At 35.9% G+C, this 17,619-nt stretch overlaps 1 protein-coding gene across 1 annotated transcript; it reads right to left on the bottom strand.

Annotated features, from left to right (window-relative positions):
• Positions 1-6,185: 6,185 nt before the first annotated feature.
• LOC107761654 (uncharacterized) lies at positions 6,186-11,184 on the bottom strand. The gene is made up of 3 exons (XM_075228288.1): positions 10,795-11,184; positions 6,682-6,931; positions 6,186-6,542 (listed from the first exon to the last, which is right to left on the bottom strand). The coding sequence occupies exons 1-2, from the start codon at positions 11,020-11,022 to the stop codon at positions 6,683-6,685; spliced, it is 477 nt and encodes a 158-aa protein (XP_075084389.1). The 5' UTR covers positions 11,023-11,184; the 3' UTR covers positions 6,186-6,542; position 6,682.
• Positions 11,185-17,619: the final 6,435 nt, after the last annotated feature.

The following is a 17,619-nucleotide window of genomic DNA, read 5'->3' on the forward strand; positions in this document are numbered from 1 at the left end:
TACCCACATGATTTTGAAGCACATATTAAGAAAATTTGACATTTATAGGCCTAAAAATAACTAAACTAATCAAAGAAAATAAGAACGCAAATTAAGCAAAAATAACAAAAATTTAACATGGATTGAACATACCAGTAGTGAATGATGCAGGTGAGAATATAACTTGATCAAATGAGGGAAGATTTAGAGCTAATGGGGTATGCACTGTGCTTGCTTAGGGCTTGAGCTTTCAGAGAGTGTAAAGTGTGAAAAGTTTTGAAAAGCCCTATTTATAGGTTGACCCGTCGGGCCCAGGACTTACCTGAGTGCGGCCACACAATTTTGAGTGCGGTCTGCACTTCTTACCTGTACCTAGGTAGACTTTCTGCGGTCCGCACAAGAATGAATGCGGCCGCAAATTTTGTGCGGACCGCACAATTTTATGTGCGGCCGCAATTTGTTAAGGAAATTTGACAGGCCAAACTTCAGAGACCATGCATTTTTGATCTTCCAGTTGTGCGACATAAGTTTAGGCAAATATAGTAGTAATGAATAAAAGGGTCTCAAGCATGCTTCACTTGGTACCAACACATTTACCTCCAACCTTATGGTTAAAAACAAAGTTGTTGGCATAAAATAGCTCTAGTTGTGATCTTTTGACTCTTGTGTTGACTTAAACAGTAATCGAGTGGTTCAGTCGAGCCATTTGTGATTCTCAATCTTAACTAGGGTTGTTGTGGGCCCTCGACTCCGGTCTCTTTTGCAATTCAGCAGCGTGAAAGGGGAGGTATTGAATTACAAGTCCAAGTTCCCGTGCTAATAGTCTAGAATTTGCCCCGAATATTTTTCTAGGCGAAATTCTAAGTGTAGCTTGGCTTGAGAAATGATTGTAGGCTCTCCTTGATCCGATTTGATGTTTGAAATCTTCCATATCCTACCAATGTGATATCCCTAGTCAACCCATTTGAGCCTAATCCTTCTTTCTTTCAATAACCACGTTACAAGCCTTTATCCGTTTTATAATGACCCTCTCTTGGACCCAATCTTTCCTTAGCATTCTTGAGAAAAAATTGGCAAAAACATAATTTTGGGGGAGAGACGAGGAGTTTGAAAGTGAAAAAAGGTACAAAGAAGAAAAAGAAAGGAAGAAAAGGGAAGGCAAAGAAAAGAAAGAAAGAATAAAAAGAAAAATGCCAAAAAAAAAGTGAATAAGGTAGAAAGTTGAAGGGATTCAAAGAAAACAATGATGAAGGGCATGGAGTAAATAGAAAAGGAGAAAATGAATGTCATGACCAAGAAAGAGTGACGTTACATCTCTCTAGTTCCCCCGAGGAAAAAGGAATTGACTCAAAGAGTCGACAAAGTATGAGCCAAAAAGAAAATGGAGTGCTTAAGGAAAGATGAAACCATTCTATTCCAACAAGTCCTACCTTAGTCCAAAAGCCTTCATTACATCCCGTAAAAGCCCTACATGATTTCAAGTTGAGTGAGCTTACATTAATGGTGATTTACATAAGGGGCAAGCTTATGGTACTTAGAGTCAGACTTGTGGCATTCGTATTCGTTTGAGAGAGATGAGCGAACTTTTCACAATCCTTGCATCGAGTGTTACATTCTAAAGTGAGATATGCTAATGAAGAGTATAGGAGGAGGAGTTTGGGATCCATAATGACCTACATGAAAGAGCGAGCTTCCTTGATGAATAAAGTCAACTCTTGATGCTCTAGTGTCACCTTAGAACAATTGTACTCAAAAAGTCAAATCATTGCATTGTTGATAATTCATATGTGTTGTGGGTAATTGTTGGTCTCAATTGATGTGTGATTGATTCACCTTCGGCCAGCTGAAATATCTTTTTTTCTAGTGGAGGTGGGAATTGCCTTAATTGTTTTAGGACAAGGAAAAGCTTAAGTTTGGGGGAGTTGATAAGTAAGGATTTTGACCGCTAATTTGCTCTCTTTTACTTGTGTTTTAGCTCAAAAATACTTAAAGGTATTTTAGGGAACTAATAAAATGTGCTTTCGTGCAGGAATATTGGGAGACGAGCCAAAGAAATGAAAATCAACTCAAAAAAGAGTCAAAATTGGATAAAGACCAAAACAAGGCAAAAATGCTTACAGTGTGGACCGCACAATACTGTGTGCGGCCGCAGACAATGAAGAAGCCCTGTCATATTAGCTTCAGAGTATGCGGACCGCATAATTTTGGTGTGGCCGCAGAAGAGAGATTCAGAGATTTGGAATTTTGGGCAAGCTGAAGAAATGCAAACTGCACCATTATTGTGCGGCCGCAGGATGCCAAGTGCGGTCGCACTCACTATTATGCGGCCCGCAAACGACCAGAATCATAGAGCCTTGGTTGAAGCTATACGAACCGCACTATTATTGTGCGGCTGCGGGATTAAAAGGTGCGGACGCATTCATAAGTATGCAGTCCGCAAAAGAAGGTCCAAATCCCAGCCCAAGTCAAGTGTGCGACCGCACTCAGAAATGTGCGGTCCGCACAATTAGATGAAGTGCGTCCGCATCCCACTTTTATGTGACCGCAGAAGGACCAGTTGACCAGTCAAGCTCAGAGTGCGAAGTGCACTCATAATTATGCGGCCGCACAACCTCCGCAGGGGCATTTTTCTTAGATATTTTCGGCTTAGTATAAATAGAACTTTTTGTTATTATAAGGGTAAGTTTTGTTTTGGGAGAGCACCTGACCCATTTTTCTTTACTGTTTTGAGTAATATCGTACTAGATTAGCTTCTAAACATTAGATTTTCTTTCCCTAATCAATTATTATGCATTCTATCTTAATTTCTTCTTGTATTTCTTTATTTCTCATGAGTAGCTAAATTTCTAGCTAGGGTTGTGGCCCAACCCTAGTGTGGGTACTTAATGGGTATTTGATTTAGGACTCTTTGTGATTGGGTTAGTGATATTTAGCCTAGTTCTTGCTTGAATTCAAGAATTAATGGTTGCAAGTCTCTACTTGAGAAAGAGAGACTAAGTCTAGGAAAACTTGGCTAACAAGAAATTGGAGCGAACTCAAGAAATTAATAGCCCCAATTAAAGGGTTGAATCTAGAGATAGTAAGACCCGACTTGAGCATTTATCACTTGTTTTGTGCAATACCCATTTGGACTTGAGAAATCCAAATTGGGCAAAATCACTCAAACTACCAAGAGGTATAGAGTGAGTAATTGTGTGTGATTGCTATATTACAACTCCGACTAATCAAACTTGCCCTAGAGTTTACAACCCATTAGGTAACCACCTAGGTAGAAGTCACGGCCCTAGATCTTTTATCATTTGAAAAACAACCAAAACCAAAAATATTGTATTCTAGTTTTATAATTGCAATCAATAGTTTAAAGTAGAAGTAGAAACAACAAATAAGAATGTGGAAGTGTAATCTAAGTCATATCGTACAATTACACTAAGCATATACCTAATCTCAATTCTAACTCCCTGAGGATTCGACTCCGACTTGCGTTGGGTTTTATTATTGCTTCGACCGCCTCATTACCTATATTTGTGGTGTGAGTTTGGGCGACATCAGTGATGCCGTACCATTTGAGAGTATAAAGCACGAAGGGTGATGTCGTGCCATTTGAGAGTGTAAGGCACGAAGGGTGATGCCGTGCCATTTGAGAGTGTAAAGCACGAAGGGTGATACCGTACCATTTCAGTTATATTATCATGTGAGAAAAAGTATAAAGCACGAAGGGTGATGCCCTTGCCATACATTAATATGCATGAAGGATAATGTCGTGCCATTTTATATACATTATCATTTAAGGATGAGAGTAAAAGCACGAAGGGTGATGTTGTGCCATTATTTTTATATTATCATATGTTCATGGCACGAAGGGTGTTTCCGTGCAGGCGAGGACAAGAGACATACATTATATTGTGAATATCTTTTCGTTGTGTATACATTCATGCCTTTATCTTGAGCTGTTATTGTGCACCTATGTTTTCTATGTGTCTTGTAGTTGTTGTTGCTTCCTGTATGCCTCCCACTTTATTTGTTTTATTGTTAATGGCATTTCTCTCACCTAGTTGGTATTGTTATATGTATGCACGGTGAGAAAGAGATAAATACACGAAGGGTATTGCCGTGCCAATTGATTACACACACACACACACACACACACACACACACACACACACACACACACACACATATATATATATATATATATATATATATATATATATATATATATATATATATATATATATATATATATATATATATCGGGTGAGAATGAAACAAGTGCACGAAGGTATTACCGTTCCATTCCATGTGATATGTTGAATATATTTCTCACACGAGGAAAGTTAAATGAGGTGTCACATGGTGACTTTTACTTGAAAGAATTATATTCGAAAGGTATTTACTTGAAAGAATTATATTCGCTTATTTACTTGAAAGAATTATATTCGAAAGATATTTATTTACTTGAAAGAATTATATTCGCTTATTTACTTGAAAGAATTATATTCGAAAGATATTTATTTGAAAGAATTATATTCGTAAGATATTTATTAGAAGGAAGTATATTCGGGATATATTTAATTGTATGGATTACATTCTAAAGATTTTTATTTGAAAAACTTATAGATAAAAAAATATATATTTTGAAGGACTTGATTAATTGGTTGTACTTGTGTTTATTATTCGTTTGAGCAATATTAATGGTGTTCCTGTTGCCTTGCTGTTTATGTCACAAGTGGATTATTATTTCCATCACTGCTATTTGTTTTCTATTATTTTTGTATGCTATATTACACAGGTTATTTAACTAGTGAGTGTCTTGACTGTACCTCGTCACTACTCCACCGAGGTTAGTCTTGATACTTACTGGGTACTGACTGTGGTGTACTCATACTACACTTCTGCATATTTTTGTGCAGAGCCAGGTATTGGAGATATCGGATTCGGGCAGAGATTAGAGTGTGATCACAAGGATTCAAGGTAGGACTGCTTGGTCGTCGCAGTCCCTTGGAGTCTTTCCATTATATTGCACTATTAACTCTTATTCGAATAGTATTGTATATTCCATCCTTGAGATCATTGCATATATTCAGTTAGAGTTCGTGACTCTGTATTACCAGTCTTGGGAGGTTGTTGTAATTATATGTTTAAAAAATGACTCGAAATAAAATTGTAATCGGCTTACCTAATTTTAGAGACTAAGTGTCATCACAACGCCTGTGATGGGATTTTGGGTCGTGAAAAAACTTCATATGGTACCATGTGAGATAATACTGTTGGCAAAGCTCGTAATTATGAAAAACTATCTCTTAGATATTAGTGTGAGGGAATCTAATACCTAAAAAATTTGTTGGACAGAAAAAGTTAATTCCATACAAATCAAACCCACTATTGTATTTAAAGTTCACAATTCATGTACATTACTCAATCATATCATAGTATTAAAAATGTTTATTTTCACCGACACAACCCCCCCCCCCCCCAAAGAGATGTAAATCTCCAATATTAGATGTTATGTCTTGGTTAAATAAATGTTATTTTCTCTGCCTTTATTTATTTAACATACTTCATTTTTGAAACATTCCAATTTAGACGTCATTCTACCATTAGTATCATTTCAAACAACATTCAGGAATTCAAATTAATTTAATTATATAAATTTCTAACTTTCATATAATGTTCTGTATTAAACTAACTCTTCAATCACTTCTTTAATATTTTCTCTTACTACTATTAATATGATACATTACTACTTATTTGGATGATTGTTACTTATTGTTTTGTATCGTATTGTTATTTTAAATACAATATTTATTTTAATTGTTACTTAAATTTTACTGTACTGTATTCTTAAATCCGTTATGCTGTAACAACGAAAAATATCACTATATATATCAACCAATTTGGTGTGATCACATCGTTATCTTATTTTTCTCTCATTTTGCCCTTATTATTAAATAGTCATATCTTATCCTTTATCTTGCCTTTTTATATAATAATTATATCCTCTATCCTACTTTTTCTTTGTAATATTATAATTTTATTCTTCATATTGTTGGTACGTGACATCATGAAACGAAAGCAAACAATACAATCTATACAAATATTATATTGATCAAAATAATACAATACAATACAATATAATACAAATACGATACATCATGAAACGATATATAACAACTATCCAAACAAGTTATTAGTCAATTAATATCTTAAACCTTGTAACCAATCAAACCGTCATATATTGTGAAACACCTTACTAGAAGAATAGCAATTGCAAGTTCTTATAATGACAAGGCAAGAAGTCATTAGCTCAGCTCAATATAAAGCTGCTATATACAGGGTAAGATACAATTTGACAACTTGAAGACTAAGGAAGGGTTAAATCTTGCTTAACAAACATTTTGTGGGTTAAACTACACCTGTCCTTAAAAGGATCATGTGATTTACAAAATCTCAAGGCATCCAAATACACTTTTAAAATGGCTAGCAGCTGCTCTTTCCAAGACCTTGATCTTTGTACAAAGGCAGACACTTCTGTCTAAAGGAACTAAAATATAGCAGCATTTTCCCTGAAAACAACAGATTACATTAAAACAAGCTAGAATCTCAAGATTTAAACAATAAAAAAGGTATAGAACATGGGAAGCAATTAATATGAAGTGAGTCATTGGCATTCTTTTTTATATTTTAGGGTGAAGAAGAACATACATTAATCTTCTTTAGCATGTCTTCTGGTGTTACAATTATCACGATCCGAATCAAAGCCCAAGCACTTGAGAAACGCTTGTTTCGCTTGTCCAAAGTAATTGCAAGGGTGCTGCGGACGTACAAAAAGCTTGAAAATGGTTGCGTCCTTTTCTGCAGATCCATCTCTTTCCTGGGCTTCATCTGCCCTTGCGATTTCACGGCTTGTGCTAGCTTCAGTTTCCCTTTTAATATTTTGGTTTTGGTTCCGATTCTGGATTGTTAATACAAGAGAATTATTACTCTGAGAAAACGATCTACTTACTGAAATGAAGATGAGACTCTTTCGAATTCAACAAAAGGACATAATCGCAATTGCTTGTTAGCATTTTCACAAAGATAAATGTCATCAGAAACACTAGGATACAAATAAACTTAGGTAACTGTCAAAAAGGGTTAATACAATATAACTGCTTAATAAAATACCAGACATTGTTTTCCAATTTTTACCACTATTTTCAAATAACCTATAGTAGTAGAAAAAAAGTGCCCTTTCAATACACAGCAAAGTTGTTTTTGGCTGTGCTACAGACAAAGTCTCAGAACAATTAGGAAAAAGATCTATAGTACAAAGGGTCAACAGATTAAAATTTCATCAAAATATTAAAAAGTGGACATGCTGACAACAACCCAACAAAATATGTCCCTATACTTTTGGTAGCTATTGTTGAACAATAATTTATGTGAAGAAATGCCAGCTAATGCAAGCCAAACTCTGTTTAGGTGTGATAAGAAAATTTATCTAAATAATATCATATCCAAATTTTTTCTCTTCCTCTCAAACTCTCCCCGGTTTTTTTTTTTTTTTTTTCCTGAACAACCTACGTGTGGATGTGAATTAAGACCGTAACGAAGAAACATACTTTGTTTTCATGTGACCTATAAGTTACATGTTCGAGCCGTGAATATGGGTGATTCAATAAATATGGAGGCCTAAAGCAAAATTTCAATGAGATACCTTTTTTTTAATATAAAAAGAAAAATTCATATATAATTTTGTTTAAATTCTGTATTTCTAGTTTTTCATATGCAAAGTTATTAATAATTTTATCTAATCCATTTAATTTCTCTTGAGATATACACGATGTGGGACTGTATTAAGGTTTTAACCTTTATTGAGTTACTAATTAATAATCGAATCCTTTCTCAATTTATGGTCTAGAGAATAATCCTACTTTTTTACTATGAAAATTCGTAATTTCTCATTTAAAACACTAAATATTATTCTAAAAATAAATTAATATATAACCTGTTAGAAAATTTTGGGGCCCCAAAAATTATGAGGCCCAAAGCAGGTGCTTTAGCAGCCTTATCCTTGGGCCGGCACTGGCCGTAAAATCAGTCATGATGCTTGCATCAGGGTAGACTACTTACATTATACCCCTTAGAGGTGCAACTCTTTCCCATACCCTACGTGAATGCGGGATGCTTCGAGCACCGGACTGCCTTTTAGCGAAGAAACACACTAAGGCAGTAGCGGCAGAGTCAAGATTTTCATTAAGTAAAGTCATTGGAGACTGACACCGCCTACCATATAATGCCTCATAGGGAGCCATCTGAATGCTCGACTGATAGCTGTTGTTGTAGGCGAACTTTGCAAGGGGCAAGAACTGATCCCACGATCCTCCAAAGTCTATAACACAAGCGCGGAGCATATCCTCCAAGATTTGAATCATAGACTTTCAACTGCTATTCTTCTAACTACATTATCACAGTAAAATTCTGGCACAATGAGGATTCAGTTTTATGCTAGTTGCCTCAGTTGCTTTTTAATTCATAATTCTGACAAAAAGATTGTATCAGAAAAAGAGATTTTCAGTGTGTAAGTTTTAATTCTGAAAACAATTCACCAATCTAAAAAATAAAGCAGATTGAATGTTTATACTTGGAAAGTACTACCTACCATCAATTTTAAATGTGGTTTTAGCAAACAAGTTTGGTAAAAGATAAGCTTGCTTTAGGAAATCAGGAAGACATTAATTTAATAATTTTCAAATCTACTCTTGCTCAAATAAATAATCTTATACTACAATTTTCTAAAAAGTCTTTCAAAAATTATTACTCATTTTGAGGAGAGATAAAGAGTAATTTATAGCCTGTTTGGCCAAGTTTGAGAAATCAGCTTATTTTGATATGTGCTTTTGAAAAAAGTACTTTTGGAGAGAATCATTTTGTGTTTGGCTAATTACTCTGAAAAGCACTTTTGAGCAATAATTTGTGTTTGGCCAAGCTTTTCATAAAGTGTTTTTAAATATCAAATTACGAATAAGGACATGAATAAATTTACTTAATAGTTAATATTATAAGTAAATAAATAATCTTAAAAATTTATTATTATAGGCAATAATTAAATCTTTTCATTTTATATAAGTAAAATATGAAAATAAAATTTAAAAGTACTTAATTCTTTTAATATAAGTTAAATATATTAAAAATCATTCAACAAATATAAAAGCATTCACCTCTAAAGTCACTATATATTAGAAAGCTATCCTAAAAATAATAAGAAATATTTATACATTAATATCCTATATTAGGTTTAACGGTTATTTTGGTATAAATTATATTTTGTTAAGGGTATTTTTAGTAAGAAGAATTGTCAAAACGGCTTCTGCTTTTGCTTCTTCCCAAAAATATTTTTTTTTTCCCAAAAAAACTTGGCCAAACACCTCAAGTTAGGGAAAAAAGTACTTTTGAGGGGAAAAAAAAAAGAAGCACTTTTAGACTCTTGAGAAGCTTGGCCAAACATGCTATTAGTCAAATAAGTACCCAGTATTATCCACATTGTGGGGTCTGAATTTAGTCAAATAAGTCTTATTATTAATACTATTAAATGATTTTCTTAACGGGAATGCCAAAACCTCAAATGACATTTAAAATTGACAGAGGCATATGTCTAACCCATTGATGGATAGAGTTACCGATACTCATTGAATTTAATGAGATGCGAGCAAACTGGCCAGGACACCACCAATATTGTATGCCATACTCAGTGAACCAACTATTTTACAAAATGACAACTATCTACTCATTTTATTTCCCTAAAGCTAAGGTGATTACATCTAGTGGTCCAGAACAAGAGTTGGTCATCATTTATCAACCTTTGCTTTTTGTGGAAAATATTACCATCATTATAGCAAACTGAAGAATGGAAGTTCAGACTTCCATGCTTTTGCTGGTGGCATAAGCAAACCCTGAATAATATACCCAATCTACTTCTCTAACTTTGACAAGAATTATTCTTTTCTTTGACAACACCCTAACCCCCCCCCCCCCCCTCAATCCACCCAAAAAAAATCTGAAAGAGATTAATGGACCAGGTATTTTTTTCATTTTCTAATATTAAGGAAATAGGTTCCAAACATAATTATTAAAAAATTCATAAACTATTACTCCATCAGAATATATCAAGCGGAGTAGTATACTATTCCCTATCTATCATTTGACCTTACCCTTGTACATTATTGTCCACTTATTAGCCCACATTAAATGTTCAGAGGCAGTCATTTTCCAAAGCAACATTAAAGTAATTTTCTAAAATTTTCAATTAATTTGGTCATCAGAACAGTTAAAGGTAAAATGAACAACAGTAGTATTCAAAGATGAACTATTTCAGAAAATAGTTTTGCTTTTTCAAGTGACTTTAAATTTCATCTGTAATTTATATTTCTAACTCCACCTCAATTCTTGATTTTTACATAACAGAAAAGTACTTTTTAATTAGGTCACTATCAAGTATCAACCACAATTCCATTTCATTTTCTCCCCATATCCCAAAAGGAAATGAAGAAAAGGAAAAAATCCCATTTTTCAGGCCCCAGAAACAAATCGATCAAAACCAACTTCAGAAAAAGAAAAGGAAAAAAATCCCATTTTTACCTCGAAAAAAGAGAAAGTCAAAGAATCAGAGAAATTATCGACTCAACTGGCAAGCTAAATTTTCAAAATAAGAAAACAAAACATAAAGGGAATTACTCAAGAAAAAAGTTTCCATTTTCCAATTTGTACATAAATAAAAGAGAAACTACAGAAATTAACCAATACCCAATTGAGAAAGAAGTGATTTATTTTTCAAACCTGAAGGGTCGCAGTTGAGTTGCAATTTGGGGAAGAACCGGTAGGACATTGAGATATAGCAGTAGAAGTAGAAGAAGAAGCACCAGAATTTGAGTTGTTAGGAAGATCCAAAATATTGAACCCAAAGAATAGAAGCAAAACAAGAAGAATCATCACCACTAACTGAATCCAAATTAGCCATGGCACTTTGTAGTTCTCAATTATTAGCTCTGTCCCAAATTCATACATGGTTTCTTAAGAAACTGTTAATTCTTATTTTCTAATAATAAGGGAGTTTTTGGGTTGTGTGGATTTTCAGGTGGGTGAAAGAAAAGAGGTGACTGTAGGACGACTGTTGTTTTGGAAATTGGGATGAAGAAAAGAAAAGGATTTTATTATCCAAGAATCGTCGGGCGGAAAACAAAAGGACTTTGTTTTGCTGTTGCCAGAAATCCACTAAGGGTATTTTTGTCATTGAACTTTCTCATATTCGGGTGTTGTTTTGGGAGTGGAGGGGTGGGTGGGTGGGTTGTTCTTTATTTGACCCCCACAATGTATGAGAGTCTTGGCGTAACTGGTAAACTTGTAATTATGTGACCAGAAGATCAGAAATTTGAGCTGTGAAATAAATTTTTTTGCAAAAATACAGCATAATATTGTATAAAATAGATCCTTGTGGTCCAACTATTCTCTAGACCCAAGCATTACGGGAGTTTAATACACGGAATTACCTTTTTTATACGCTGTCTATTTCTCATTATAGTAACTGCAATTGTTTTCCATCAGTCAGAACAATGAGGGTCAGCTAAGTGTAAAATTAAGTACATGAAAGTATAATTTACGATTAAAGTGAGTTGAGTAGTAGGGAGTATATATTCATTGGCAGATCAATTGACAATAGGTTATAAAAGTTTTAACCATGATAAAAGAAAACCTTATAAAGTTTAGTTCGTTAATTAAACTAATTATATAAAGACAAACAAGGACATAAAAAAATTGTTTTCAATTGGAGATTTTACTTATTATTTATTTTAAATTGACCCGTCATCCTCGTCCAGTTAAACTTTGGAGGAATTTTAACTTATTTTTCTCAACTTATTGGCATCTTTTGGCTAAGATCATGCATTTGCAGGAATAGACATAGCATCTTCAATTGTAACTCAAACAGTCTTAATTATTATAATATCGCTCTTCTATCATAAATACTTATATTATTTCAAAAATACACTTACAAGTTACAACATACACCTTTCAATTCAATTATTTGAACTTGTTTGATAGGGTACAAAGTTATAAGAAAAAAAAAGAAGATTTTTGAAACTTATATCTAAAACAATTCATGGATATTTGTATGGCTATAAATTATCTCATTAAGGGTAAAAGATAAATTTTAAAGTTAAATTATCTCCAAATTTAAAAAGGATTCATTCTTTTAGAAAGTGACTAAAAAGAAAATAAATTATTTTTTTAAATGGAGGGAGTATACCCTCGAAGAAATTCACCCATAATGGTATAGTGATTCGACATTTAGTTCTCTACAATGAATCGAATTCTCTATCTGGAAAGAGAATCGTTGTGAAGATTGCTTATGACAATCCAACGTCTAAATAAACGGAAAAAATTAGGGACCTAAAAAAGTGAGTTCAGAGTCCAAATGTTACGGTGTTTTTATTATTAGTCAAGAACTCTTGATCAAGAAGAAGAAGTAGACTGTTAGAGAGAGGAAAAGAAGATGATAGAGAGAAGAAGAAAGAGCTTGATTTCTTATTCAATCAAATGATCCCCTTTCGTACGCAAGACTACTATTTATAACTTCTTATAACTAACTAGCGGATTATACAACTAATAATACTTAAAGCTTATGAAATGACTCGACTGCCCTTGTATCATTTAACGCTCTCCCTCAAGCTAGAAGATAGGCATAGTAAAAATGTTAAGTACACCTAGCTTGGAGTTGAGATGCTCATGTTGAATTCGATTGAGACCTTTGGTGAGAATATCAGCAGGTTGCTCTTTTGTAGTGATGTAGTTGGTGATGATTAGGCCTTGTTGTATTTTTCTCTTACGAAATGACAATCAATTTCTATGTGTTTGGTTCTCTCATGATAAACTGGATTTGCAGCTATTAGTATAGCTACCTTACTGTCTGTATAAATGTTAACTGGAGCTTTAAATTATGTGTCTACCTCCTTTAGCACACTTAGAAGACAAACCAGTTCTGTCCAATCTGCATCACAATATGCAGTGATGTTGTTGTAATTACTGGATAAATGGATGGCCTACCCTGATTGATTTTTTACATATCTGACAATTCTTAATGCTGCTTTTGTTACGACCCGATCAGTCGTTTTGATCTCTAGCGCGTCGTTAAGCGGTTTGAGGCCTTGAGTAGTTTCACTTCAGGTATTATGACTTGCACGTATAGTCAGAATTGAATTTCGGGAAGTTCAGAGTTAGTTTGGGAAGAAAATACTAATTTCGGAACCTTTAAGTTCGAGGGATTGACTGAGGTTTGAATTCTGAGTAAATGACCTCGAAATCGGGATTTGAAGGTTCCGGCAGGTTCGTATGATGATTTTGGACTTAGGCGTATGTCTGGATCGGATTTTGGATGACCCATAAGCGTTTCGACGTCAATTGTGGGAAGTTGGCATTTTGGAAGGATTTCATAAATTTGGGTTGAAATGTATTTTTAATGCTATCGGTGTCCGTTTGGAATTCTGAGCCTGAGAATAGCTCTGTATGGTGATTCTGGTATTGGGAGGGCGTCCGTATGATTTAGATCATTTCGGGGTCATTTGGCGAAAATTAAAAATTTGAAGGTTTTTGAGAAGTTTGATCGGGAGTGGACTTTTTGATATCAGGGTCGGATTCCGATTCCAGAAGTGAAAGTCGGTCCGTAATGTCAATTATGACTTGTATGCAAAATTTGAGGTCAATCGGACGTGATTTGATAGGTTTCGGCATCGATTGTAGAACTTGAAGTTTCAAAGTTCATTAAGTTTGAATTGGAAGGCGATTCGTATTTTTAGCATTGTTTGATGCGATTTAAAGACTCGACTAAGTTCGTATGATGTTTTAGGACTTGTTCGAATATTTGGTTAGGGTCCCGGGGGCCTCGGGTGAGTTTCGGATGCTTAGCGGATCGATTGTTGGACTAAAAAAAATGCTAAGGCAGCTGGTATCTGGTGTAACCGCACCTGCGAGGTTTTGGCCGCCACAGAAGCGGCCAAGAGGATTGCAGAAGAGGTTCTGGCTGGGAAAGGTTGGGACCACAGATGCGGTCAAGTTTCGCAGAAGCGGGACTGCACCTGCGCACGAAGAGCCACAGAAGCGGAGGCGCAGAAGCGTTGCCGGGCCGCAGATGCGGGAAATGTTGGGCCGAGCTTGAACCGCACCTGCGATGGAATTTCCGCAGGTGCGGAGCCGCAGAAGCGGCTATTGGACCGCAGGTGCGAAGATCGGGATGGGCATTGTGCTTCTTTTAAAATGAGGGTTTGACTTAATTTCACTTCATTTCATCCATGAGAGCCGATTTTGGAGCACTTTTGGAGTGCTGTCTTCATCAACTATAATGGGGTAACTGCTTTCTTCACATTGTGAGTTAAATACATGATTTATATACGAATTTAAGCATGAAAATTAGTAGAAATTTGGGATTTTGGTAGAAAACCAAGAAATTAGTATTTTTTGATTTTGACCACGAAATTGGGCATGGAATTGAGAATAAATTATATACTTGAGTTCGTAATATTGTGGGTGATGGTTATAATATTTTCAAAATCCGGGTACGTGGGCCCGAGGGTTGCTTTATCGACTTCTCGAGCGGAGTTGGAAATTTGTTTAAATTGATTCGTTATGAGTATTAGAGTATATTTTTATGGGTTTGTACATTATTTGACTAGTTTTGGAGCGACGAGCACCGGTTTGAGGTGTTAGAGTGGTGTTGGAGCCGGTTACGGAACTTCGGAGCGAGGTAAGTCTCCTGTCTAACTCTGTGAGGGAGAAACTACCCCTAGGTGATATATTTAATATGTGTAACTTGATGCGGGGGCTACGTACGTACGAGGTGGCGAGAGTCCGTACGTAGCTAGATTCATGTTATTGTTCGGGTAGACTTAAGTTCACACCATGCTATACTTACACTATAGAGATTATCTTTGCTCGTTTAATTCTTTTATTTCGCATTATGACTTGAGACTAGACATGCGTAGAGTGATAGACTCGTTATTGTAGAGACTTCAAGAGTTTCATGATTAGTCACGAAACAATTGTACCCCCTTATGAAATTGTGTTCGTGATATATATATATATATATATATATATATATATATATATGTGTGTGTGTGTGTGTGTGTGTGTATGTATGTATGTTTCATTGAAAGGTTTTTCGTTAAAGAAATTATAACTCACACGTTTATTTGTGAGTGGGGTCAACAACCTGTTAAAGCTTCTTACTCTAATGGGATCAACTCATTCTCCTCGGCAGGATTTATGTACCACATTCTAATGGGATCGGGCCGTTCGCCTCGGCAGGATTTATATACCACACTCTAATTGGATCGGGTTGTTCGCCTCGGCAGGATTTATGTACCATACTCTCATGGAAATGGGTCGTTCCCCTCGACAGGTTAGTAGATACATCTATGGTTCATGTCATTCGACCCATCGGCAATGCACAGTTTAAATATTTATGTTGGATCGGGTCGTACGCCTCGGCATTTTCTAAATCATGACCACATGGAATCGTGCGTAATATTTGGCAAGAAGCCAGTGTATCTGTGAGTTTTCCAGATTTGAGTTATGACAATCTATCTGATATGATCCGCTATATATATATATATACTCCGGTTAAGGAGGGGATTTCTAATGGAGAGCTTGAGTTCATTGTAAAAAGGGGAATTTGTACCACGTATTTTATGCTTGTTTATTTCACTTATTTACTCTGCATCATATTTATTTACTTCTTTACTGTACCTGATATTATTGGACCACTAGTGAGTGTCGATGTCGACCCCTCGTCACTACTCCTCCGGGGTTAGGCTAGATACTTACTAGGTACACATGGATTTACGTACTCATACTACACTTGTTGCATTTTTTTGTGTAGGTGTTTTTATGTCCGGTGGTCCTTTGGGCATGGAGGCACGGATGATGCAGGGACTTGTCTCGAGCTGCATTTCAGGTTACGATCCGCAACCAGCAGAGTCTCCTTCAGGGTTATTTATATTTTTCCTGTCTAATTTGTATTCCGAACAGATGCTGTATTTTATTTTACTTCCTAGTTGATGCTCATGCACTTGTGACACCGGGTTTTGGGGGTACTTACAAGTTGTTCAGTATTGTAGTTGGGGAAGCATTATCATTTACTTTGTAAATTTTATTCCTGATTATTTAATTGAAGGAAAATTTTGATTTCAAAATACTAAAATGAATAATCGAGTTAAACTTTTATTGTTGGCTTGCCTGACAGTGATGTTAGGCGCCATCACGACCTTTTATAGATTTTAGGTCGTGACAACATGGTATCAGAGCACTAGGTTCACTTAAGTCTCACGAGTCATGGGAGAGTCTAGTAGAGTCTTGGGGATCGGTGCGGAGACGTCTGTACTTATCTTCGAGAGGCTACAGGACTGTTAGGAGTACTTCCCTTTCTTGATTCCTCATTGTGCGATTTGATTCCTTTGAGGCTTATGCCTTTATATCCTTCGTACTCATTCTTATATGATGTCCAGCGCTCATGTCAATTAGGTATCGAGGAGTTGTGGTGGTACTACATACGTGGGCAGGATGTTTCTCCCTGTGCATTCGAGCAAGTTATTATCATCTTCTTGCGGAAGGATGTTCTGTCATTTCGGCGCAGTAGCTGTGTTTTCAATGGTTTCAAGGCTGCGCGCAGATTGCTATGATGTTCAGACGTTATTATCGCACCGTGTTGGTGTAATGGTAGGGTGCTTGTTTATCTGTCAAGGCAGTGGACGACTTGAAAGGAGAATTTTCTCAATGCATGATTCAGAGGTTCAACATTCTATTTCCAGTGGAGGAAGGGCAATCGGACTATGAATGTTCAGGTTTGGGATAATTGAGTAACGAGACTTGGTATTTTCGAGCGTGGTGGAATTATTAATTGTGATGTGGTGTCATCATCCTTGTTGAACACGTTAAGGTTCGCCGATGTTATGGTCTTCATCAATTTGCCTTCAGGGCAGGGTAGTGTGAAATGGTACCGAAGGAGCGGTTGTCAAAGATAGCAGAGAGTAGCGATTTTAGAATCGAATGGGTATTTCTAATATTGATGGCTAGAGAAGGATGATCTTCTAGGAGGCTTAGAGTTGGTGGCAATTTATTAGCTCAAGCGTTACAGAGATGGATTCGGATTTGAGGCAACAATTGGGTAGCGAAGGACGAGGAATGTCATGTGGGATGCGTTTTGCGGTGGTTGAATTGCTAGAAGATCAAGTATGAAAAGCAGAAGTCGAGGAGTTGCTTAAAGGAGATGGTTTAACCAAATTGGGAGAGTGGCAGGGTAACATATGGGTTCTGTGGTAGGATGGCCACATGCCTTGAGGAAAGTTTGGAGCCATTTGGGATTTCATGGTGGGCAGAGACTAGGTCCACGGATTTTATTTGGATGCAACATGACTTCGAGATTGGAATGCATTGTTGGACTTTTAGCTGACATCAATGGGGAAGAAGGAATCTCGGTGGGTCCCAGGGTTATGTAATTGTAGCTTCAAGCTAAGTAGGAGAGCCCACCGTCTATGATTTGATTGTGTGGTTGTCTACTTGTGCGGTTTCTTGTTATCTGTGTATTGGTTGGTTATTATGACTAAGGAAAGAAAATAT

The sequence above is a fragment of the Nicotiana tabacum genome, chromosome 13 (assembly GCF_000715075.1).
Source record: "Nicotiana tabacum cultivar K326 chromosome 13, ASM71507v2, whole genome shotgun sequence".
In the NCBI taxonomy this organism is placed as follows: domain Eukaryota; kingdom Viridiplantae; phylum Streptophyta; class Magnoliopsida; order Solanales; family Solanaceae; genus Nicotiana; species Nicotiana tabacum.